Source organism: Carassius gibelio, chromosome B25, assembly GCF_023724105.1.
Source record: "Carassius gibelio isolate Cgi1373 ecotype wild population from Czech Republic chromosome B25, carGib1.2-hapl.c, whole genome shotgun sequence".
Classification (NCBI taxonomy): Eukaryota; Metazoa; Chordata; class Actinopteri; order Cypriniformes; family Cyprinidae; genus Carassius; species Carassius gibelio.
Genome location: NC_068420.1, coordinates 14,193,320 through 14,218,573, shown reverse-complemented (window position 1 = coordinate 14,218,573; position 25,254 = coordinate 14,193,320). Strand labels below are relative to the sequence as shown.

The 25,254-nt window shown below is 37.0% G+C and overlaps 3 protein-coding genes across 3 annotated transcripts; 1 reads left to right on the top strand and 2 right to left on the bottom strand.

The window, feature by feature from the left end:
- Positions 1–306: 306 nt before the first annotated feature.
- Positions 307–2,150, top strand: tmem17 (transmembrane protein 17). The gene is made up of 5 exons (XM_052597093.1): positions 307–507; positions 1,173–1,276; positions 1,398–1,511; positions 1,581–1,724; positions 1,840–2,150. The coding sequence occupies exons 1-5, from the start codon at positions 393–395 to the stop codon at positions 1,936–1,938; spliced, it is 576 nt and encodes a 191-aa protein (XP_052453053.1). The 5' UTR covers positions 307–392; the 3' UTR covers positions 1,939–2,150.
- A 290-nt stretch (positions 2,151–2,440) lies between these two features.
- On the bottom strand, positions 2,441–12,764 carry agbl2 (AGBL carboxypeptidase 2). The gene is made up of 24 exons (XM_052597293.1): positions 12,528–12,764; positions 12,293–12,356; positions 12,046–12,195; positions 10,597–10,782; positions 10,216–10,323; positions 9,960–10,110; positions 9,612–9,845; positions 8,017–8,422; positions 7,755–7,897; positions 7,039–7,198; positions 6,830–6,956; positions 6,460–6,560; positions 6,259–6,371; positions 6,106–6,172; positions 5,909–6,013; positions 5,592–5,678; positions 5,342–5,455; positions 5,163–5,220; positions 4,860–5,060; positions 4,741–4,774; positions 4,113–4,228; positions 3,812–3,911; positions 3,543–3,713; positions 2,441–2,725 (listed from the first exon to the last, which is right to left on the bottom strand). The coding sequence occupies exons 1-24, from the start codon at positions 12,531–12,533 to the stop codon at positions 2,563–2,565; spliced, it is 3,165 nt and encodes a 1,054-aa protein (XP_052453253.1). The 5' UTR covers positions 12,534–12,764; the 3' UTR covers positions 2,441–2,562.
- A 1,029-nt stretch (positions 12,765–13,793) lies between these two features.
- On the bottom strand, positions 13,794–23,660 carry fnbp4 (formin binding protein 4). Its single transcript, XM_052597588.1, is given in 18 exon segments — positions 13,794–14,283; positions 14,379–14,536; positions 14,846–15,039; positions 15,145–15,280; positions 15,366–15,497; positions 15,499–15,611; positions 17,727–17,887; positions 18,744–18,877; positions 19,045–19,149; positions 19,852–19,940; positions 20,031–20,232; positions 20,408–20,730; positions 20,834–20,937; positions 21,579–21,723; positions 21,802–21,973; positions 22,081–22,214; positions 22,818–22,892; positions 23,460–23,660. Coding segments are annotated over 18 exon segments (2,586 nt in total). The 5' UTR covers positions 23,575–23,660; the 3' UTR covers positions 13,794–14,189.
- Positions 23,661–25,254: the final 1,594 nt, after the last annotated feature.

Below are 25,254 nucleotides of genomic sequence, written 5' to 3'. Positions count from 1 at the left end.
AATGGGCTTTACAAAAGTTGTTTGTTGGGACGTTACTTTCTGATTTGTTAATGAAGATTATTATTATGTTTGTTACATGAATACTTATTTTGTTGCTTGTTATCTCACAATTCTGACTTTTTCTCTCACAATTGTGAGTTTAGCTCACTGACTTTTTTCAACTGAAAAAAAGCTACAATTCAGAATTAACGAAACTAAAATAAGCTTCCATAATTTTAATTACAAAACAGATAATATTACGTATATTGAATGCAGAATTCAAACCCACATCATTTGCCTTCCTTCCTCATACACTGCTCAAAACGGGTTAATCTGACTCTGAGCCGTGTCATCCACCGCTGGATCGATGAGACCGCCTTCGTTGCTACGGACTCGCGTTTGTTCCTCTCAACATGGACCTGCCTGAACCCATCCGGCGACGGCTTGGAGATTTCTCCAGAACCGTGTTTGTGGACCAAAGCCGAACACAACCCTCTGCGGAGGAGCACGCTGACTTCCTGAACCAGAGTAAGGGTGTCTGAGTTGGCGAAATGGTGACTATGTTTTGAGGTGCTAGCTGCTGGGCTAATTCATCTGGTTAGCCATTAGCCGAGTTTGTGTGTCACATAACGGTAGTCTAGCTTCTGTTAGCATTTTATTTCTTACCTGATTTGCAGATACAGTAATGCTTTATATCTCTGTTAAACGGTGTTGGTTACTTTCATTTTCTGAGCTGCCTACCTAGTACCTAAACAGCGAATCAATTTGTTGTTTTGAGTCGGATCTTTTAGTGAATCTATTGAACATGTTCACAAAACCGATCTCAACGATTAATCCAGTAATCAATTTATTTTTTTGTCAAAAACTCACAAATGATTTATTAAACTGACAACCTAAAAAAAGTTGAACGAAATAGCTTAATTTTACAATTAAAATATTTACGATTCAATATATGGCGTTTTATATTTATATATAAAAAAATCAATTATAAAGAAATTGGATCGCAAAATCGAATCGTAATCATTCATACAAATTTAGTGTTTTAATAAGTAGCATTTAATGAAAACTTGCTTTAATAACAGACACAGTGACGACATAAAAACGAACTGTTCGAAAGAATCTAAATATTCGAAAGAACCGATTCGCAAAAATGAGTCGAACTTCCCATCACTGTGATGTTCTTTATTCGCCAGATAAGGATGTAGTATCGAGTCTGCCGCTTCAGATGTCACTTTACTTTAACATGTGGTTCTTTCCTTTCTGGTGGATCAGTGAGGTTGTGATGCTACAACTGAAGGTGATTCTCCTCTCCCTTATCTTTTTAAACAATTCAGTCTTAAATAGCTGACCATTGCTGTTTAAACTTTTTTATATTCTGGGATATTAATGCTAATAATTAATTATGCTTTTTCATCTAGTACCCAGCCCTCGCAGATTATTACAAGTTTATCCTGATCACAATTCTTATTTTAATGACCCTGATTGAGGCCATCAGACTCTACCTGGGCAATGTTGGAAATCTACAAGAGAAGGTAAACCATATCTGCGTAACCTAAGTAATATGATCGTTTCCCTTTATCATTTTATAATCTTTTGCATAGGTTCCAGAATTGGCTGGATTTTGGCTTTTGACTTTCCTGCTCCAGTTTCCCCTGATTCTGTTCCAGCTCTTCAATGAGGCTATTCTCATTCAACCCTTGGAGAGAGGAGTTCATATCATACTGGCCTTATTTATTTTTGCAGAGGTATTCATCTATATATATATATTTCTGTATTGATATGGGATTATAATTATTTAAATATGTTTTAAAGGAATTTATTTGAATACTGAAATACTGAATATTGTGGGGGGGTTTTCAGGCACTTTTTGGATTTGTTGCCTTGCGTGCAATGGTCCGACACACTGAGAGTCGCTTCCATTTGCGACAATTCGATGGGATTCAGGAGTTAAGGACGTGACGAGACCTGCACTGATGGACTATAAAAAAAACACTAAGATTTATTTGAAAAATACAAAGACTCCATCCATTATCGATGGCGAACACTAGAGGACACATCAGTCGTTGAGTTGAATTGTTACTGTGGATGTCTTTGTGCCTTATTTTATACAAACGAATCTTGCCTTGTATAATATTTTTTATGTAAAATAAACATAAAAAAATTAATAAAAACTTTTGCAGACTTGCATAAACAGATTAAACAAACTCCATTGTTATAAACCACAAAATAATATGTATACGATTTTGAATTTAACAAAATTACAAATTGAATTTATTAGATAAATCAAATCATTAAAAATCAGTTCCACACATAAAAAAAGAAAAAAGAAAAGAAAAAGATCACACATGGAATTTTTTCAATAAGAAATGTCATCTTTTCAGTAGAAAAGAAGTTCATATTAAAATAACTTTAGTGTGCTAATTTCAGAATATAGCTTTAAAGAATGGGGGGAAAGTATTGGTTTTCCAGTGGTTGTGTATATTTTATTAAATGTATTTAAAAATGCTAGTTAAGGATTGCACAATTAAAATATAGAATTGCATACAACTTGGCTTCACAGAAAATTACATGCTCATCATCTCTTCATCTTCTTCGTGTGCTTTTGTCTGGCTTGACCAGCTTTTCATAAGGCTGCAGCATGTGAGATGTTTGAGGCCAAACATCTGTGGACTTGTTCTCCACTTGCATGGACTCTTGAGTTAACTGCAGACGGAACCTTGTCAAGTAAATCAGCAGCTGAGTCAAAAAGATAGTTCACCCAAAAATAAAAATTGTGTTATTAATTACTCACCGTCATGTCGTTCCAAACCCATAAGACCTTTGTTCATCTTCAGAACACAAATTAAGATATTTTTGATGCATTTTTGAGAGCTCTCTGACGCTCCATAGACAGCAAGGAAACTTACACAATCAATGATCAGAAACGTAGCAAGGAGATCGGTAAAATAATTCATGTGACATCAGGGGTTCAACTGTAACTTTATGAAGCTATGAGAATACTTTTTGTGCCCAAAGAAGAAAATAATGACTTTATTCATCAATTCATCACTTCTGCGTCACCTTATAGTGCCATATTGGAGAGTATCACATATGTAAACTACGCATGCTGTTCTGTGTCAGCAGCAGAGTATGTGGATATGCTGTTTACACTGTTTCCGCTTTGAACATAAACAACATATCCGGGTACACACGGTGCATAAGTTGTTTACATATGCGATACTCCAAAATGGCACTATAGGTTGACACGGAGGAGACAAATTGTTTAATAGAGTCATTTTTTTAGTTTTCTTTGTGCACAAAAAGTATTGTCATAGCTTCATAAAGTTACAGTTGAACCCCTGATGTCACATGGATTATTTTACCGATCTCCTTGCTATGTTTCTGATCATTGATCATGTAAGTATCCTTGCTGTCTATGGAGGGTCAGAGAGCTCTCGGAATGCATCAAAAATATCTTCATTTGTGGTCTGAAGATGAACAAAGTTCTTACGGGTTTGGAAAGACATGAGGGTGAGTAATTAATGACAATTTACATTTTTGGGCGAACTGTCCCTTTAACTTGCTATGACTGAGGAAAATGTGTAGATGTTCTTTCTGCGACACCCTTCTCCTCACTGCTCAGGCTGTCTGTAGAAGCAGCATTTCTCCCGAAAACCTGAGTTTTGCTTCCTTTGGGCAGCCTCCCTATCCTCAGGCTTCCGATCGCAGACTGATTCCCAAACAACTGACCGTGGCTAAGGAGGAGCACACAATGACAGCAGTGAGAAAAAGATGATGACATTCTGCACTGTATGTGACTGTAAGTGTCAAGCAAACAGCCAGAAAAATAAACCTGTGTAGGTCAGGGAGGAAGCCGGAAGCATTTTGTTTACTGATTTGGTTGGCTCTTCTGGACTTCTCTGTATCTGGGGATGCAAGGCCAACCATGGCACCTGGTAACATAATACACTAATAACAAGTTGCAGGTATCATAATACACTAATACACTGGCAAAAACATTTGGAGACTATGTATTTAAATCTGATATTGAATTTCAAATAGTGTAGTGGACATTTATAATGCACAACAGTTTTATTTATTTTTTCCCCTGCATATCGGCCATACCAGTAATTAAAGAACTAGCAAATGTTTACCTCGTCCATCGGTCTTATGACTGATCCTCAGGGTTCCCATGTTGTCTAGTGGCATTAAATGTTTGACAGGAATATGTGTCACTTGCATCTGGCTTTCCTGCCTGAGTTTCTGCTGACTGGGGGAGAAAATATATATACACACACACACACACACACACACAGTCATACATACATATATATCATCTATATGGTTACACTTAAATAATATATAAATTAACGCATGAATTATGTATATGAAATATATATTATTTGCATTATATTCATAGATAATTGCATAACATTACATGTTATATATATTTTTATTAATGTAAATTAATAACATTTATAAATCTTATTAATACATTTATTTGTATCTTAATTTAACATCTTGACATTTCAAGAGCGTTTATGCATTTAAATGTGTAAATTATACAATTTATTTAATTATAGATTAATTATATATATTTTATGCATAGACAATTACATATGTATATTTCTCTCTATATATATAAAATTACATTTAACATTTCAAATTTGTGTGTACGTGTATATATATATATATATATAGCCTTGCTATTCAGCTTCCAATGTATTCTGCTATTATGCCACTTCTACTGTGAATTGTACATTGTTGAGGTAGCCAACTTACCTCCTCTGTGTAATGTTTGAAATATGGGGTCTTTCTGTGAGACAGCAAAATGATAAACATGTCAACTATGTGGTCAGAATTTTATAAAAAATCTGCACATAAGAAGTCAGGGGACATACCTTTTATTTCTGGCTGAAGTCTGTAATCGGGGTAAAAGGGCATTGTGTACGGTTGGATTGGTATAATCAGAGATCGTTCTCTGGAGGCTGGTACTGATGGACATCTTTTCTGACCTCCAATAACTAGGTGGGTCTGTCGTTGTAATTGTCCCTGGGGGGCTGATGAGGTAGCGTGCTGATATGTTTTATGCCTATTATCAACTGAAAAATTTGCCTCATTAGTTTTAATTGATTTCATTTACTTCCCTTGATAGAAAGAATTGAATATACATGGTTTATTTTGATATATTTAAGTATATCTACCTGAGACAGAGTGACGGTAAGATGAATAACCATTGTGCAAACTGGTGGCAGGCACAATCTGGAATAAACAGGGTTTGTTTTTGTTTTCAAACAAAAGGATTCAGCCATATCTTAAAAATGATTTGATGGTCACTGCCTGAGAATATATATTATCCAAAATATCCATCCAGATCATTTACCTTTTCTGGTATATTCCCCCATAGATCTGGAATATTTTCTACAACGCTGATGTGAGTGGTGGGATTAGGGATCCAAGATCTCACAGTCTGATTCGCCCTTACCGGACATGGCATCTACACAGCATCGAAAATAAAACTTTTCACTATCCATTTTCATTTAAAAACTACTTAGCTTTTCCCTATTTCCCTAACAACCCCCAATTTATTTATTTTTTTTGGCTGATCATTTTGGACCAAATAACAGACTTACCTTTTGTTTCTTAGTGTCCTTCCCAAAACTCATAGTTTTCTCTTGGATTCTCACTTTGACCACATCTTCATTTGAGGGCACAGGATCCTTCAGAAATATATATAGATATAATGAATACAATTCTAAATTAAATCTTAAACTTAATTTTAATTATATTTTAAATAACATTTTACTTTAAAGTTAATTTAAAAATGTTCTAAAACAAAATCTAAATAATTTTTTTTCAAATAAATGAATAATTGTCCCTAAACATTTTTTTTGTAAACTCATGATCTATAAGGAAAAGCCTATAAAAACGCATATTTAGTAAGATCTACCAAATGTTTGATGTTCTTTTGAATCATTTTGGGTCCTGTGCTCTGTACTCGTTCTTGTCGGAGTCGGTTCCTTTCTTTGCGGCTTCTTAGGTGTTTTTTCTTGCCCTACATTTGTTAAAGAAACCACAGAACATTAAATAAACTGAACAGAAATCTTTTTTAAGATGTCACTGAGAGGGTTTAGCTTCGTACTGCACCTGGTTTGTGGCATTTAGAAGATGAACAGGAAGTCCATCTGATTCAGTACTGTTCGATCCACTTGTGCTGCATCGAACATCAACATTGTGAAAAAAATCTGACATGTAGTTATCAAATGTTCACAGGATGTTTTTATTTGACTGTATTCTTACCTAGACTCAATGTCAATGTCAGACAGATCCTCTAAGGAGTCCACTTCTCTTCCCAGCTTCCGTCTGACCTCTTGTCTCAATAACAGCCCTAACTCCTCCAGACAGTGTTTGGTCTGTTTAAAATGTATTTCAGTCAATAATGCTCTTTTAAATCGGATTAAAACTTTATAACTAAAGAAGTAAAGTCCAAAGACGGGCCACCTTGGCTGGGTCAGGGTCACAAAAATCAAGCAGAGTGTCACAAAAGCAATAGCCCATTGATTTCAAGTCCCGTGTGCTGAAGTGTGTTCCCTTCCTGTCACCTACGAATAAAAAAAATATAAAATAACTCTTCTTATATACAGAAAACATCTGTTTTTGTCTTGGCAACTAACTGAAATGAATTGCTAAAATTGTACCTAAAAAATAAAAACAAAACTAATAAAAATAACTCAATACGATCTCACTAAATGCATTAAAATATACAAATAAAACCTCTATATTTAAAAACTTTAATAGTGTATAAATAATACACTATATAAGAGTATAATACATTTTTACAAACTTTTTGGAAGACAAAGCATGTAAGTACCCAGTGTGGAGCCTCCGAAGGTTGACTCCATCGTGTAGCTGTTCCTAATGCCGAGTCTCCACATGACGATGCGGCCGGTGCCCTCTTTGCTCTTGTGCATTTTGAACTTGCAACTCCTAAAAGAAAACTACGAGAAGACAAAAGCATGCATTCAAAATTGGAAAAGTCATATTTTACTTGAGATTGTGACTATGACAACCGCTGCTAACCTTGTCTGTAGCATTCTTGCTCATCATAAGAGGGAAAACGCGTTCTTGAAGAGACTGCGAAGCAACTTTCCGATCACTGCATCCATACATGAACACGTTGTTTTTCCTGCTATGACCATGAAAGTCACAGTACACCACCACCTCTCTTTCAGCAAGCAACCTGTGGGATCAAATTAACCGGGTGCATAGGTGTGGTCAAAATTACAGTGTGAAGAGGACAGGAAAAGAAGTGCGAGAGAGAGAGGGGATGGGATCGGGATAAGTCTGCGAACTGGGACTCGAACCCGGGACACCCAAAGCGCAATGGCACTGTACATCGACACACCATCTTATTTAAATTTTTTGTACAAGATTTGAAAGTGACTTCTATGTTGGTTGTGCTTCATACTTTGCTACACTACTGTCAATAGACAATGGAAATTATTTTTGCCCGCAAAATGTCATTAAATGCAACCACGTGTTATAGTCAAACCAAAAATTATTCAGACACCAGATATAATTTTTAGATAAGTTTTTACTAGTGGGTGCAGGACACTATAGTTCATAAATGTAAGTAAAGATAGAAATAAAGTGAAAGTGATTATACCCCAAAATTCTTCATACAGTGAATTGCCAGTAGACTGTGATATAAGAAATGTTGAAGGTGTCTGAATAACTGTTGATTTGACTGTCCATAAAATGACAAGGACGGTCACCATGACATAATTATTACTCACCGTTTCACCATGTTGCGAGTGTACCAAATGCATGGGAAAGAATCACGCAGCAGACTGCGGTAGTTTCGGTTCAAATCGCGGCCTGTGAGTGAACACCGATAGTTTCCCACCACCACGCCATCAGGGTTTAACATCGGAATAATCTGCATCAAGAAGTTTACTGTGTTAAACTGTTTACATCTCGTAAAGTACCTGACATGGGTATATATACAATTTTGGCCAAAACCCGTTCTCCATCCATGCCCTGCATTCCTTCTCTCACCTTAAAGATGAACATTTCCCTCAACAAATGTGCATCAGGCAAGTCGCTCAGCAAGAACTCCAGAAAACCCTGCATCATCCAAGAGCCGTTGGTTTCTCCTGGATGCACCCGTGCCGTCACAACAACTGCCCGCTTGGCTTTGCGTTCTGCTAAGCTGTTGGACGGAGCTGTTACAGTCAAAACATACACTGCATTTCCGGCCAGACTTCGACAGAGCACTCGCAGCTTACAGTAAGCTGCACGGACAGGGTCTGAGATGACCTCACGCAGGTAATGCTGTAGGTTTGAGTATGTATAAGGGTAGCAGTGGGCCAGGTAGCAGGTGTCACCATCGAAAGGGAACTCCAGAGTCCAGGTGAGGGAGTACAGCGCTTTACCATCCTGTTCAGTGCTGTTTCTGTAATACCTATAGAAGACATTGAGACAGCAGTTTGGTAAATAGTTTTTTATGGAACCTGATAATTTATTCAAAAATAATTTAGAATATTTTTTAGGGGTTGGCATAAAGACAAAAATGTCAAGTGGTACAAGTTCCCTGATATCATAATAAAGAAAAAGCCTCTTTTTGGTAATTGTGTTTATTATAGCATTTTTTATTTAAAAAAATTATAATTTACTGCTCATTAATAAATCCAAGTTATTGTAATGCAACCTGCAGAAACAAAGGAAAAATCATATAATTTTTTTTATCAGAGAACAATCAATAAGTTTCTTTAAATAGCCTATTTATGACAAGTTGTAAAATTTAATTTTACAATGAAATCATAATCCCTAAATTGTAATGATATTTATGAATTAATCCTATAACTTTACTACACAACATTGTTTTTTCAATTGAAACTTTTCTTGAAAATATTGTAAAAACATGCTTTGATTAAAAAAAAATTGACATTAACCGTAAATATGACATAAAATTAGGAAATAATTACATACTAAGTCAATTATGAGATAAAAACTATAGAAATAGAAATATAGATGACATACCAAGCCAAAATCATAATACAAAAAGTAAAAAATATGGCATAAAAGGCACATCATTTTGACCTTTTATTTAATTTTCTTCATTTATCTCATAATTACAGTGGCCCAGTAGTGCACAAAACCACGAAATTAGCACAACTCAACGGAAACAACCACAACTCAAAAAAATTAGCACAAAACAATGGAAACAAGTCACAACACAACGAAATTAACACAACAAAATCAGCACAACACAACGGAAAACAAGCCGCAACAATTAAATTAGCACAACACAACAAAGACAAGCCGCGATTTCATGGTGTTGTGGAGATTTTGTTGTGTTGTGCACTACTGGGCCACCATACATAATGATTTAGTATGTCATAATTTTGACCTTTGTCAATATCGACTTCATACTTAAGACATTTCATATCTATGACTTCTTATGTCACAATTATGATTAACCTAAACATGTTGTTTTCGTATGTGTTAGAAATGGGCTTACATAGCTTATGACTATATTATAAAAGATGTTTCCTTCCTATTTATCATGGACACTTATGTGTCATCGAGTTACCAAATAAGATAACGGATTCACAGTTTTGTGTTCATGTTGAGAAATCACTGTTTGTCACCTGATATTTGCTCCTGTTCTCTGCCACCCCTCCCCCTTCAGCCAGGCAGCGTGTTCAGAGTAGAGCAGCGGGCGCATTCCAGCACTATACAGACTGCTGGTCTTCATCAGATTAACGATGGTGAAGCGGTAGGTGACACCTGCCCTCATGTTCCTCACCCGGAAGTAGAACCACTGAGTGTGCTTAGTGGTGTACAAGTCAGTGCGCAAAGTCAGCTCATAGTCATACTGACCACTGGAAGGCCAAGATCAGAGAGCAGTTTCAATTAAATTGAGATATACAGGCTTTACATCTTGTCAGAAGACGCAGAACCATTTGTGGGAGAATTAATGAAGCTGTGTGACTCACACTTGCACTGCTTTTCGTAGGTTTCCACTCTCAAAACGGGACTCAAAATCTAGCGTAGGCTCCTCCTGATGGTTGGCACAGGACGTGGCACTTTTAATGGGTCCTCTGCTCCCACCCACACGAGAGTAGGTGAAGTAGGAGCTTTTTGTGGCTAAATGGTGTGGTGAACCAACAGGTGAGGACATAAAAACCAAAGTTTGGAAGTAGCTATAGATTTCTGCACAGAGGAATATGTATATTTATATAATTTTCTTACCTGGGTCTATGCGGTAGACAGTGTTTCCTCTTACCCCTCCTACAGGCATGGGAGCCGGTTCGTCACCCGTTGGCTGATAGAATGGCTCCGGCTCTGAAGGGTCCCATTCTGGTTTTTAGAAATTCAAAATATTAAATAACAGCAAAGATTGCAAATATATATATTTATATATATTTTTACTTTTAATTTTTATATATTCACACTTTTAAATAAACAATAATCAAATCACTGTATGGATAAATTGAACTTTTTTATTGTATTATATGAATAAATTCACAGATTCTGGGTTCAAAGAAAGTGTCTCCACACAAATCCTGATCTGATCTGATATCTGACAATAATACTGTATTAACTGTTATTTCTTAAGTAAAGCACTGTTACCTATATGCTGGATTTTGTCACGGATCACTTCACATTCGATGGGCCAGCGGACGCCCTGGAATGGACAGGAGGTAGATGGGATTGTGAAGAGGTCCAAAGGCTCCCTCAGGCGTGGAATGGGCCGCTCACCGTCAAAATCAAACACAAGCTGTCGGGTTCTAAGAACCTTGTCTAAGCTGAAAAAATCTTGGAAAGTAATGAAACACAGACAGTACAAAATCTTATTTATTAGGCAACAGACATGCTGTAGTTAAAAGACAAGTGAAAGCATTTGTTACCAGCAGAATTACCCATAAAACCAAGAGTTCACTGGTACATGCTCCCTAAAACAATAATGTGTTCCTAGTGTCTGAATCTTTTATAAAGCCCATGAATTTCAAATGGGAACTAGCTGCCTAGACTCAAGTGTTGCATATTGTGTGACAACTTGAAAGAACTTGAGAGAAAATGCTAAATAATCATTATTTAGGTGGCAATGGTGGTGATTGGTTGCAAGATGCAGTATTGCATCTTTACATGGGGTCAACTCTATTTAGGTCTTGTAAACTACAATATTTTAATTTACATATCATGCTTCATTATGGAAGGCCATATCCACCACATAAGAAAACAAAAAACTCCCTAATCATGTTATAAAAAGTTATATTTATAAGCAAAAACTCAAAGTCATAATTTAGACAGAAGTTATGAAAAACTAAGTTTTAATTATTCAAGTAAAAAAAAAAGTAAAGTCTAAATTAACACTAAATTATAAGAAAAATTGACAATAACTTCAATTTTTTTGTCTTATGACTTAATTATTGATTAACTTTACTGAAAATGTATTTATTACTGATTGACGGTTTATTTCATAATGTCATAATTTTCCATTTTTATGTCATGATTATGATTTTAAAAGGACATAACATGCTTTATTATACATTTCCACCACATAATAAAAACATGCTTTGGGAAACCATTAAGTAAATAGTCAAAATTATGACATACTAAGTCATAATGCAGACATAAGAAATCATAATTAATAGATAAAAGTTAAGCAAAATAATAATGAATTATTATAATAATGAGGAAAAAAATCAACCAGAAATTATTTAATTAGAGATAAAATAGTTGAAATTATCACACACTTTCATAGCTATGCAAAAAATATTAGATAAAAGATGAAAAAAATAATAATGAGAAACAAAATTTAAATTGACCAGAAACTCATTAAAAAAAGTAATATGATATAAAAAGTAAAATTTATGAGAGAGTCTTAACTATGACACAAAAATTTAAACATTTAAGTTTATGACTTAATTATTTAATTATTATTTTGATGACTTCGTATTTCATAATTTCATAATCATAATTTAACAAAGCATTTCTTTTTCTTATATGGAAAAGTGGGTTCCCATACTTCACATCAGTGTGTGAACAGACCCAGATCCAGTAGTTTAACGTGTTTACTTTGACATGGCTTGGGTTCCTCCTGCTCCTCTTCAAAGCTGGAGTCATTGCTCTCAGATGCGGAGTTGATCAGGTCTGAAGCAGCAGAATCTCGATTGCCCTCCCATTCTCTCTTGATGGGGACCCCAGCATGCACAGAAGAGCTAGTCTCTATGTATATATAGAAACAAAAGTAAGAACACAGAGAAACCCCTTAAACCAGTCAAGCGTTGGTAAACCCATCCAAAACCTGACTTGAATAACCTACCGGAGAGGAATCCATAATGCTGAAGATGTAGCAAAATGAATCTCTCGTATGGATCATCTGATTTCTTGTTTAACAGGATAGGAGAACAAAAAAGTGAGTTTAAGTAACGTTACAAGCAAAAGGGCGGAAGGTTAAGAGGCATTGAGTATCAGTGAGTTGGCATGTTAACCAGCTGGGTAATAGAAGACTGTAACTGTAGAGTAGCAGCAGTGATATGTGTGCCATGATCCCTCACCTTCATTCCCGAGCCTCGAAGCGATGCGATATCACGCAGCTCATGAAGACATAATATACAACGACAAATAAATAACTTCACAGTTTACAAGCGCCTGACAGTGACAGGGTATCAAATAACACCGCTGGTTAACATAGAACCAGCTTGCTTTAAACACCTGAGGAAAACGGCAAAGTGGTAAGTATTTTAAAATTAAAACGGTCTTAGCAGAGAGCTAAACAGGTCTAATGTTTTAATGTAATGTCCTCTATGACCAACTATTGTTGAGGCGCCCCTGACGCCATTTGTGTCACTGTTGCCATGGGCACGACGCTCGTTTCCTGTTTGAAGCACGCTGCAACTTGTAAATAAATTAACACATCTCCGTTATGTTAATCATTTTTCTCAGAAATAAGCTTTAATATTTAAACAATAATGAAAAAAAAGCGTGTATGTATATATATATATATATATATATATATATATATATATATATACATATATATATATATACACACCATTTGTTCCATATTATTTACATTTTTCTAATTTTTATTTAGATAGATTTAGTAATTTTGTTGGGTGTCAGTTTTATTAATTTTTTATTAAATGTATGTTTAGATTTTTGCCTATATTTGCTTATCTTAAGTATTAATAAAGCGGTACTTCATCTTAACGCACATTAGAAATGTCTACTGAAATAACTATCTGAAATATTTTTATACACGTTAGCATCATACTCTTATTTGAATTGTACATTTATTTTATGAGATTGTTCAATGACAGTAATGGGCAACTGAAAGTGTTTATTTTTTACATAACAAAAAATAAAGATATATTTTACATTCGATTATTCAGTTTCTGTACCTGGACACCTACAAACTTGAAAAAATTTAAACACTGTAATTAGCACAAATAAATAAATAGAACAAACATACAAATTAAATGATTTCAAACAGTGCCCACTGGTATAACCTGCACCGAGGCCCTGCAAACCCCAGCTGAAATATAGAAGTATAGAAGTCTCGACTGTGATTTTGGAAGCATGGCTGAAACTATATGAAACTTTCTATTTTTATAAAACATAAACTGATTTTGAAGCTTAGCTTTTAAAACACTGTTAGCTGGATACACAGGTACAGCACTGTTTAATGTCCCCCATGACAGCGCAGAGCTCACTGTACAGCTGATGGTTTGCACCCTTCACATTGTACAACATTTTTTGTTTGTTTGTTTTTCTGAGAAACTGAGAACAGCTCTGAGAGACATAAAAAAGGGAAACGGTCCTTTAATACTGATTATTAAATTTTAATAAAAAATTTAATTTACATACAGATAAATCGTGCACAGGTTTCATGGTGAAGTAATAAAAAAGTAGAACAAAAATTTCTGTACATATTTAACCTTGTTTCAGGTTCACTGCATCTTTAAAATAACTTCCGGACATTAGAGGCTGTAATTGTTTTTTTTACAGCAATCCATGACAAAGTATACAATTAGACACAAGATGATGCATTTGAATTTAACAGCACAGAGTTGAATGTGCGCTGACATAAAAAAGAAACATTCATTCAAGTTTGCTCGACTAAATCCACTGAAGCTTAGCAAGTGGGACACAACACAATAGCACAGTTCTGTCCACCTCTTCCACAGGCTCCTTGTTTAGTGTTTTCAAGACTGATGTTATGAACTCTGCATCATCTTTCTCTTCTTTAACAGTCTTTCCCTCCAGTCGTCAGGAAGTGCTTCAAAGTTAGCATTCTTCCCAGCCTTCCCTCTGCAAGTAGAGAAAAAAAGACAAGCATTTGAATAATCTGTATTTTTCCCCCAAATGCATGCTGACAATTTTTGTAATAGCATCTTCAAACTTACGATGCAAGCTGTTGTTGTTTCCATTCCTCAATGCGTTTGGTGTTGAGCTGGTCTCCATCTTCATCACTGGAGCTCGACTTCTCCTCTTCATCTAGCTCTTTCTGAATGCTCTGCCACTTCTTTACCAGTGAAGGCATCTTTGTCTTGCTCTTCTTTGTCTTTCAAGAAATTATAATTTATTTAAATTCATTTTCTCAAAATCTTCTAAAAATAATTCTAAAAACAATTTTCTAAAAAAAATAATCCTAAAACATATACAAAAAAAACGAAACATACAATCACAAGAAACAAAACGCTAAAGAAACCCCAAGGTGGAAAACAAGATAAAATGAAAGACATCAAAACAAATCCAAAAGAAAAAAAACAAATCGAAGAAACAAAGCACACACAAACAGCAAACAAAAAAACAAAAGCAACAACAAAACCACAAGAACAAAAGAAACAAAACACACCAAACAAACACCCACCTTCTCTTTTTTTTGTTTCTTTGTTTTGTCTGGGAGGGCTTTGCTCATTGGCTCCAGGGCGCTGGGAGGCTGTGGAGCAGGGGGGGGTGGTTGGGGCGGCAGGGCTGGCATTGGTGGGAGTATGCTCTCTGTAGGCAGAGGAGGTGCAACTGCAGTTGTCATCCCCCAATAAGCATTTCCAACTAGAAGTGGGGCTGTGAAAGAACAAGAGAAACATGAGGATCAACATCTTTCCACAAAAAAGGATGCTCTTTGAAAATACTGAATAAGCAGTTTATGTAAAAGCAGTTTATTCTCACCAGCTGTCACAATGGGTTGAGTGTAAAGAATGGGGCTGCTGCCGATGGTGACCGTTTTGGACAACGGGACTGAGCCTGGGGCCTTGCGTTTCTGGGCTTTAGCTGTAAGTCCCAAAGATGCCGCTGCCTCAGCCGCCTGAAGAAGATACATCAAAGCATATAGCTTCACTATGCACTTGATCATAATAAACTAAATCTTAACTCTCAAGATCAAAAATGACCTTGAACTCCTCTGTTCCAGGAGCCGGAGGCTCTGACTCCTCATCCTCCATCTCCACTTCCTCAATCTCTCCGTCATCCTCGAAGGGTGGTGGAGGGGGCGGAGGAGGAGATTCAGGTGGTGGAGGGGGGGGGCGGCGGTTGTTCTGTAGGTGGAGGGGGCGGATCCTCTGGAGGAAGTGGAGGCAATGGTGGCGGAGGAGGCTGGGGAACCATCCAATAAGACTGCACATCTCCTAATGAAGATACTATTGAAAAAAGAAATAAAATAATTAGTGCTTTCAAAATTAGTGGTGATTAATTTTTTCAGTTATAGGGCAGGGCTATGGTTAGCCACCCCAATCACAACAGCTGCTTGTCTCTTTTTTCTTGCTTAGAAGTAGGTTAATTTAAATGCAAAACAAGGTGACTCAAGGCGAGGAGCAGGAACAGGTGATGAGGAGCTTCATTAGCACTTTAGTGAACTGCGGTCAGATGAGATGTCTTCAGGCCATATGTTACACTGCCATAATGGTAAAAAGGTAAGGTTTTCCCCTTCTTAAAGCTGAGGTAGGGAACTTTTGACGCTCTAGCGGTTAATAAACAGAACTGCTTGCATCTTGCGAAAGAACATCGTAGCCGTAACTACTTCTCTCTGTTTAACACTTATAAACACTTATTATAGGTGCACCCTAGTGATTCAGGACAAGCTAAAAACACGGTTTGGAAAATGGATTCATGGTGTACTCGCTTATTATATACATTTTTCTACATTTTGAACACAAACAAAGTTACGGGCCGCAGCTCTGATTGGTTGTTTTTTACCGGGAGCGATGGAGTTTCTGCAAATGGCAATAGGACCACTGGGAGGAGCCAGAGGAGCTTGATTTTTTCACAGATTATCTGTCTCATATTCTTCTGTCAGGACATAATGACAGGTTTAATAAATTTGTAAAAAATATTTTTTTACAAAAGTTCCCTACAGCACCTTTAAATAATCATGAGTTATTAATTCACAAATGGCAAGGTGTGTAATTTGGCATTTTACATCATGAAAAAAATTTGCCACCTCAAATTATTTTCATATTTTATTTTCATCCTTTTAATGAGGCTTTTGAATTTATCATATCAAGACCCTACACCTTTAACTAGTCCTGCAAGATTTGAGAGAAAATCTAATTGCGATTTAAAACTTTCAGGTTTGCTGTACATGTTTGAAGGCATAAACAATTTGAAAACTATTTTATGATCATGCCAAAGTGACAATAAATATACTCAAAGGGGGGTAGGATAAGTTGCCGTCAAAAGTATTCTATGAATATGAAAAAGATTGGATGGATTCACAAGTTTCAAAATCAATGTTCTAAAGCAGAGGTTCTTCATCCTGTTCCTAATGTCCCCCTGCTCTGCATCTCCCTCTCATTCAGATCATCAGCTCGTCAACTTCAATGGAACGGTGTTCCAATTATACACTATGTCAGACAGATATCTTTCACATGGTGACGAAAAGATTTAAACATGGATGCGTATCTGGTTGTCATAGTAATACTGGTGCAAGAGCAATACTTACTGGCAAACAATTCTTAGTAGGGCTGCACGATATTGGGAAAAAATGACATTGCGATATTTTATTTTTCTGCGAAATGAAATCTAATCACATTTTTTCTTACAAACAAAAATGGGGTGAGCACACTTACATTCTCATTTTAAATGATTTAAACATCGACACCACCGTGTCAATTGATTAATATGCGCGAGGGAGAGAGAGCAAGACAGCGCTTGTGTTGTTTGAAGACTGAGCGTGCGGCCAGGGCTTGCTCTCTCCATCTCTCTCTCTCTCACTATCCATCCATCCATCCATCCATCCATCTCTCTCTCTCGCGCGCGCGCTATCTCTCTCTCTCTCGCACACTCTCTCTCTCGCACGCTCTCTGCCCTGTGAAAACTTTCACTCTATGATGGTTAAACTGAGCAATTATTCCGCGAATCACATTCGGCCAAAGAGCAGCTGGCCCATACAGTTAATAATGAATAACGGATCAACTACGACAGCCTACATCGCACATCCTGCGATGTGACTATTGTGGATTCGTACATCGCGATATCGATGCTTAAACGACACATCGTGCAGCCCTACTTCTTAATTACAAAAATGCTACAACGTTATCATGTATTCTGCTGTATTAAAGCTTTTAACCCCTAACAAACACAAAACATACCATTAAGAGTCATGCTTGCATAGATTCTGCGCGATCCTCTTCACTAATATCGAAAAATTGATAGAGCAATATTGATGATGTCATCTTTTACACTACCACGCCGGAGCACATGCACTGAGCTGAGGGGTGTGATATTTAAAAGATGTCATAACCTAAAACCTTTACCTGTTATAGCACCAGTGGATTCTACAGATGGTTGACTAGTGTCTCCGAGGACAGAAGTGGGCGGCAAGGGTGGCTTGGCTTCCTCGTTCTCCTCCACGACTGGAAACTCCCACTGGGAAGCACTGGTCCTCTCGTTCACATAGAAGTACCGTCTGTGCTCTCTAGAGGAGAAACAAACACACAGAAGCGCCTTAGCAACTGTTCCCTCAACTGATTTCAAGGTCATAGACCCTTGGAGGGCCAAAGGAAAAGTGGGGCTCTAGTTCCCTAATGAGGGAGTGTTGAACTGGGCTTCACTGGGAGCCCAGAGGAGAAGCCAGATTGGAAAGGGTGCACTGATAAAGAACCCACCTTAATCTCTAAGAAAAAAACATGGCAAAAAAAAAATTTAAAAAAAAAGAGGAGAAATTTCCAATCCTGAAAAGCTTACAGACATGATTACAAATCACTTGGTCTCAATTGTCATGGCAATACTCACACTGACAGTGACAAAACCCCTCGGCTAGATGCCTTAAGGCAGGCATCTTCAACAGAGGGTGAAAGACAACATTTTTATTGAACAGTCATCAATAGGGTGCATGGATTAAAAAATCCAGTTAAACAATTAAATAGATTGGTCTGACCTTCAGGCTCCGAGGGCAAGGCATCGTCTTCCTTTACTGATGCTTGTGACACGCTGCTTCCACGTGGTCACTCATTTCTCCCAGCATTTTAGGGGTAGTCCTGTAAAGTTCAAAGCTCTCGCACGCGCAACCACCTTCCTAACCCTTTAGTCTGACTTTGAGGAGAGGAGATGGGGCCCAAATCTTTGGCGGTCAGGCTGGCCCTTTAGAGACGCTCCCTTATAAGGATTTACCTTCTGTATTTATCCGTGCTTGTAAACACTCCCCAGTAATACTACCAATTGCAAATCAGTCGCGCGTTTGTCATAGCAGCGGAGGCAGTGTCAATCGTCACATGAGGAGGGGGACTTTTAGAGGGGGAGTGATAAGGATGTGAAAGGTAAGGAGCGCGTACCTGTCCCAGTGGCAGGACCAGCCTTTAGGAGTGACGTTAAGTTCGTAATGTTTTATGTGCTCGGCAGCTTCCTGCAGCCTGCGCCGGAGATAGTTTCCGTTCAGGGCACCCTCTCGCCAGTCTGCGATCCGCGTCTGGAGGAAGGGAAATAATAATAACATGCTAATAAGCAACTAGTTAATAGTGAGAATTGGCCAGTTAACTACAGTGTTACCACAATTTTTATTATATATAAAAATCTGGTTTTATTTATATAGCATAAACCACTTATGTCATGCTCTTTATGTCAGTGTTTTCTTACCTCCGTTTGCAGCAGTAGCAGTTGAAAGTTGGAGATTGCTTTTTTGTCGATTCCCAAAAATTCCATTTTGCTGGTGAGTGTGTTAGCAAGCTCTCCGATCTGAAACTAGAGGCAAAACAACAACTCTAATCAAGTCTATCACATAACATTTCAAATTACCAGTAACTGTAACTTGCATCTCGTTTCCTATAAATATTCCTTAAAGTAGTGTAACTAAAGTAGTGTACGTGAAGTTGTTTAAACAATGCTCATTTTATTTCTGCATTTGTGAGCTTTCTTGCATTAAAATAAGAAAAACAGCTAAAACGTTATTTGATTTTAGGAAGTTAATAGTATTATTCAGCAAAGATGCATTCATTAAAATGATCAAAAGTAACAGTAAAAACCTTTGTTTTAATGTAACAAAAGACTTAAATTTCAAATAAATAGTTCTTTTGAAGTTTTTTTTTTTAATCCTGTAAAAAACTGTTTTCAACTTTGATGGGAAATGTTTTTGAGCACCAACTGATTTCTGAACTCAGTCTTAAATTTGAAGTTTCAACAACTGATTCTGTTTTTACTGTAATGCTGCTTTGAAATTATTTGTATTTAATAATGTGCTACAGAAATAAATGTGACTTGCCTTTGCCATCATAGAAATAAGATAAATTTAAAGAGAACAATTATTTATTGGTGGCAATATTTCACAATATTGCAGTTCTTACTGTATTTTTTTTTTTAAATGCGAGGATGAGAACAGTAAAAAAGCAATAAAAGCAGAAATTTGTATTTTTTAAAAAAGGTCAATTTTGATTCCATTTCATTTACCTTGAGGTCCTCTTCTTCCTTTTGAAGAGCTTTAAATACTGGCTTCTTCTCATCTTCCTCTCCTTGCTTCTCAGCTGTTTTGGAATGTGCTTAAAACACAAAATGTTCAGCATGTCATTCATTTAACAATGTACGAAACCTAATTTCTAGGCACTTCTATTATTACTGCCAATCTTTACCATTGTCAGAGAGCTCTGGAGTGGCCCACCCTGCCTTGTCTGAGCTCCGGCTGTTTGAATCAGGACTTGGTGCACGGAGGAAAGCAGTCTTCCATTTGTTCTTCTTCAAAAGCAAATTACGAGGCCCATCCTGACTTGCTTCAGAACAGGGGCTCGAACCACCGGCACTGCCGTCCCCTTCTTCTAAGGCACGAAGCTCAGCCTGCAGGAAACAAACACTTTCAAAACCAGTTTTTCACAAAAGAAACGGTACAGAAAGATTCACTGATAGACAAGATTGGCTTAATTAGACATGAAATCAGACTTAGATGATTGCATAATCAGAATATAGAAATATTAATATAATATAGAGACTAATGAGTAATGAAGCAACTGACTTTTTTCCTCTCTAGTGCTAGTTCTAGTTCCATGGTGTCCTCTTCTGCCTCCTCCTCCCTGTCAGAGGACTCTGCGGAGTGGTTCCTGCTGCGCTGGTTACTCTGGCTGTCCGTATCTCTGTGTGCTGGGGAGTCCAAAGATGGAGTGCCTTGGCCTTCTACCTCCTGGGCCATCTCTACGGTCTCCTCTATGGCCAGCACCTTCTTTCTCCACTTCTCCTCTGCCTCCTTTACCTCCTCTGGGATAAGAGGAGCAAGGAGAGTAGCTGCCACACCTCGCCTCTCTTCTTCCTCGCTGGTCAAAGCCACAACGCTCTCGATTACTTCCTGTGTGGACAGAGGATGCAGAATTATACTAATGAGCAAAGTTGATTTCAAGCATCTTTCCCATCTCATGCACTTTAGGGAGAAGTAAAAAAAAAATACTTGCCTTCTTTTTGGTTTCTCTCTTAGATGCAGGAGCAGCAGCAACAGACTGCTGTTCAGTATAACCACTATGATGTGCCACACCATTGCCATTTACAGACGAACTGAGTAAAATAATATTCAAAGTTAAATGCATTTATATATATGTAGCCTGCAGGATAAATACACATACTTATAGTTAAAATAAAATCGATACAGCATAGTATTGCAAAAAATTCAGCGGCAATACTGTATTGATACACCTACCCCAAATATCGATCATTTATTATACTATTTGGTAGAATAATAAAATCAATACTAGACAGTGGTGTTGAGGTTTTTTTTGTGGCGAGGTCAGCTGTGTCACCTTTTGAATGTAGTAAGTTAGTAAAATAAAGATGGTTGCATCATGGAAAGTTATCAGGAAAGGCCAGTCCACGTTTAAATTGGATGTAAGAATGTTTTATTTACTTTAAATTTAACAGTATTTTACTTTCAAATGACCCAATTGCTGAAGGGTCGATTAATCGACCGATTAATTGAATGTGATTATCATGCGCATCTTATCAGTAAAGCCGGTTCTGTGATTAGTAGTAAATCTCCAGCACATGCTTTCACATGGAGCAGCATTTACCCCACAGAACCGTAGTTCACTAACAAGCTATGCAAAATCAAGTTCATAATCACAAATGATATAAGCACGCGATAATGAAATCAGATAAATAGTTCTGCGATTATGAAAGCTGTTTGGGTATACACAACTCACCTGCCCGTGTAATGTAGACTCTGCATCTGGTCTGCCAGGTAATGTGGGAGCTGCCAGGCCACCTCGTTGGTCAGAGTATTCCAGTAGTAGTAACAGCCAGTGTTTTCATCCCACACTTCCTGCCAATCACCCATCTCCAACCCAGCTACAACACAAGAAAACAAGTATTAATGTCCACATTCTTTCATTTAGTTTAAGAGAACCAGTCGACTAGAAAGCTCACCTCCTGCGAGGGAGTACTGTGTGTCATATTGAAATTCCTGTGCGGGTCCGTTCTGATCAGGGGTCTGCTGGTCTGTTTTGGGTTCGGGGCGAGGAGGAGTTGGGGCAGGTTCACTCGGCTCGGTCCCAGATTCACTTGTCTGGGTTGGTTGGATCGTAATCGCATCAATTTCCTTCAGGAAAGACATAAGGCAACCAGTGTCAAAATTACAGACGGATTTTGTATAACCTGTGCACAAATCTATATATCTGGTCTCAAGTAGCCCAAGATTTCACTCACCGCCATAAAATTAGCAAGTGTGCTGTCAATGTCTGCGGACTGGTTAAGCTTTGCCTTCGTGGCAGGCAAGGTGTTTTCAGCTGCATCTTCTTCTTCTTCACTGTCTTCATATGCTCCAAGCAGAGATAAACCCTCTACAGAGCAAATACAAGGTAAAACTTAATCAAATGTAGTACAGACGGCATTCTTTAAAATATAGAACAAAGTGCAGCACCCAAAATACTTATTCATTGTATTTTTTTTTTACATATTTACCAATGTATGATCACTTTTAAGAACAGGTAAGAGCAAGTATGTTTATAGATATTTTCCATGAAATATCTCACTGAACGATGATGTCATGGTTCCTATGTACATGAAATCACTTTTGTCAAGTTAATTTGATGTGGACACCAAAATGGAATGGTTCATCTCTTACCTGTGTAAGCATGTAAGTTTATGCATTATTTATTTATATATGTACACACAAATATTTTAAGTTTATACATATTAAAATAGTTATATAATATCAAGAATATAAACAAATACATGTAATTTATTTTATATATACTGTATGTGTGTGTGTACACACACACACACACACGAGTGAGTAATAAATAACAAAAATAAGTAAATTACTTAAATTACAGATAATTAAAATATAAAGTATATATTTTATGAACTAATAAATACACGTTACACTCATTACTTATATACAGTAACACATATCATGCACTGATAACATTGTAATAACTTACGTGTGGCCTTCACAGCTGGTATCTTCATTACTACATTAACTTCTCGCTGACCATCTGTGTTACCCTCAGGGTCGTCTACAAAAGGAAAAAGAGAGTTCGCCACGTTTTCAAAACATTTATAAAAGTGTTATTTTTGTTGTTCTGGTGCGGGTGATTTAGCATGTTTGGCTAACGCTTTGTCTGAAGCCCAGTGCAGCTGCGATGCTAACTCGAAAATGTGGCTCATAAATGACTTAAATAGCAGACAATTCACGTTAATATATCGAAATAAATCGTTACATGCCATCTTATGTGGTTTACGTCCTAAGCAATTTGACAAGCAATATCAGCACACATTTATCGGTTAATCTGTCCCGGCGGCTAACGCTAAACCTGACAAACGGCGATTCAAATTACTCAACCACACATTTTGTATCGGTTTATTAAAACAAGCTAATTTATATTACCAAGGGAACTGAAACTTTATTATGATTGGGCAAAAAAATAACAAATGACTTGTAAGTTTACTAACATTACATAAATTCGTTTTCGACTCGCAATAGAAGCGCGTGTTTCTTTGATAATGGTTCGTCTTGCTCTTATTTTGTGTTTCTGATTCTGCCGACGGTTTATACGTCTTTTACTGATGTGTTTCTGGCCCACCTTCGGGCCCCGAGCCGAGCCCGTCCTCTCTGGCCGCTGCACCGCGGGTCGGTCCCGGAGGTGAGAGCTGTAATATGGTTCTCCTGCCGGTGCCTGCGCGAGTCTTCTTCCCCATCGCGGCGGTTATTAACGGAGCTCCGCTCTCAATCACGGCCCTGCGTGCAACTGTTCGGTTCTTGATTTCCAAATGGCTGATGGACTTCTTGCCCTTCAAAATAAAAGTTCTTACGTAACGTCAGCGCTCTGTCGATCTTCAAAACAAACAAATATATTCCTACAAATGTTGTAACTGTAAATATTTAATTAAGACGTATTTAAAGGAAAATGTAATTTCTATTTTTCTGCTGTTTACAAAAAAAGTAGGCCATATATTATAAAAAGTTATATAAATTGTTGTTCTTGTTGTTGTTGTTATACATCAGTAATTTGAAATTATATGATATCTTTAAAATGATTTTATACTATAGTTAAATACTTGTATTAAAATATTAAAATATATTTTTATTAAAATATACTTTTGCTAAAAATGTATTATTATATTATTATATATTGGATATATTGAAATGGCCATTGCTAGTGGGGTGAAAGGTGGTGATGATTATAGGGGCCCACGGCTGAGGGGGGGGCCCCGGGCATCTCAACCAACGGGCTGAGGCCAGCCTAAAAAGATGCTCCGGACAGTTGATGGGCCTCTGCTGCGCATTGTCATGAAAGCTTATCATTTTAAGCCTTGCCAATTTAAACATTCCAAAGAGTTTTAAAGCTGTGTTCGGTGCACACGCAGAGAGCCGCATCTCACAGACAGCAGCACCGAACCAAGCTCTCTCCTTCGCATCCTCCTGCTACCGAACGAACAAATACAAATCCCAGTTTAAACATGCAAAAAGAAAAATATGTGAAAGAGCATGATTCAGCACCGCGCGCACGTTGTTCTCTGCGCACAGAGTGCACTTAGAGATTTGGGTCTCAAAAGCTGCTTCAACACTGAAATTTGCCTCCTCTTGTTTTGTACCGACAAATACTTACAAAATGATGTCAAAATACCCATCTTGAAGAGTATTCTCTAAAAAACAAACAAACAAAAAACTATTGGTTATATATTAAGTGAAAGTAAACAATGGAGAAAGAAATTGGATGTGTATCATTATATTGGATGCATTGTCTCTCAAAGTGACTGCGCCTAATTTACCAGCTGCTGTCGGTGTCTTTAATGTTAATCCAAGAAAATGAAAGAAAGAAAATCACTCACTGCTCTTGATTGAGTTACTTTGTAGTTTTAATAAGAATTATTCAACAGTCAAACCAAACATTATTCAGACACCATATTTATTTTTTTACTAGAGGATGCAGGGCACTATAGTTTATTTATGTAAGTGAGTATAGCAAAATAAAGTAAACTGTGACAAAAAATATACGAAAAAATTCTTCATACAGTTGACTAAACAGTATAATTGATTAAAAAACAATTGAGACCAAAAATTATTCAGTCACTTTGACCTGACCATGTTTTTTGTCTTTAGAAAGAAAGAATCAGAATCAGAATCAGAATGAGCTTTATTGCCAGGTATGCTTACACATACGAGGAATTTGTTTTCGTGACAGAAGCTCCGCAGTACAACAGAATGACAGCGACAGAACATAAAACACATAATAAAAGAATAAAAAATACAAATAAGTAGATAGTGAATGACCATATACAAATGACAATTGTAGGCAGGTATATTACAAAATGCAGTTATGTATGTACATGTGTATTATGTGCAAATTTTAAGTGTATAGTAAGTATGTGTGTTAG

Bases quoted from the DNA above. Each gene is read 5' to 3' on its own strand.
- tmem17 (XM_052597093.1), top strand. From the start codon at position 393: ATGGACCTGCCTGAACCCATCCGGCGACGGCTTGGAGATTTCTCCAGA. The intron at 1,277-1,397 runs GTGATTCTCCTC...TTTTTCATCTAG, and splicing joins TTGTGATGCTACAACTGAAG to TACCCAGCCCTCGCAGATTA. The intron at 1,725-1,839 runs GTATTCATCTAT...GGGGGTTTTCAG, and splicing joins CCTTATTTATTTTTGCAGAG to GCACTTTTTGGATTTGTTGC.
- agbl2 (XM_052597293.1), bottom strand. The intron at 3,912-4,112 runs GTAAACATTTGC...TTATGTTACCAG, and splicing joins TCATAAGACCGATGGACGAG to GTGCCATGGTTGGCCTTGCA. The intron at 3,714-3,811 runs GTTTATTTTTCT...GCTCCTCCTTAG, and splicing joins TTCCTCCCTGACCTACACAG to CCACGGTCAGTTGTTTGGGA.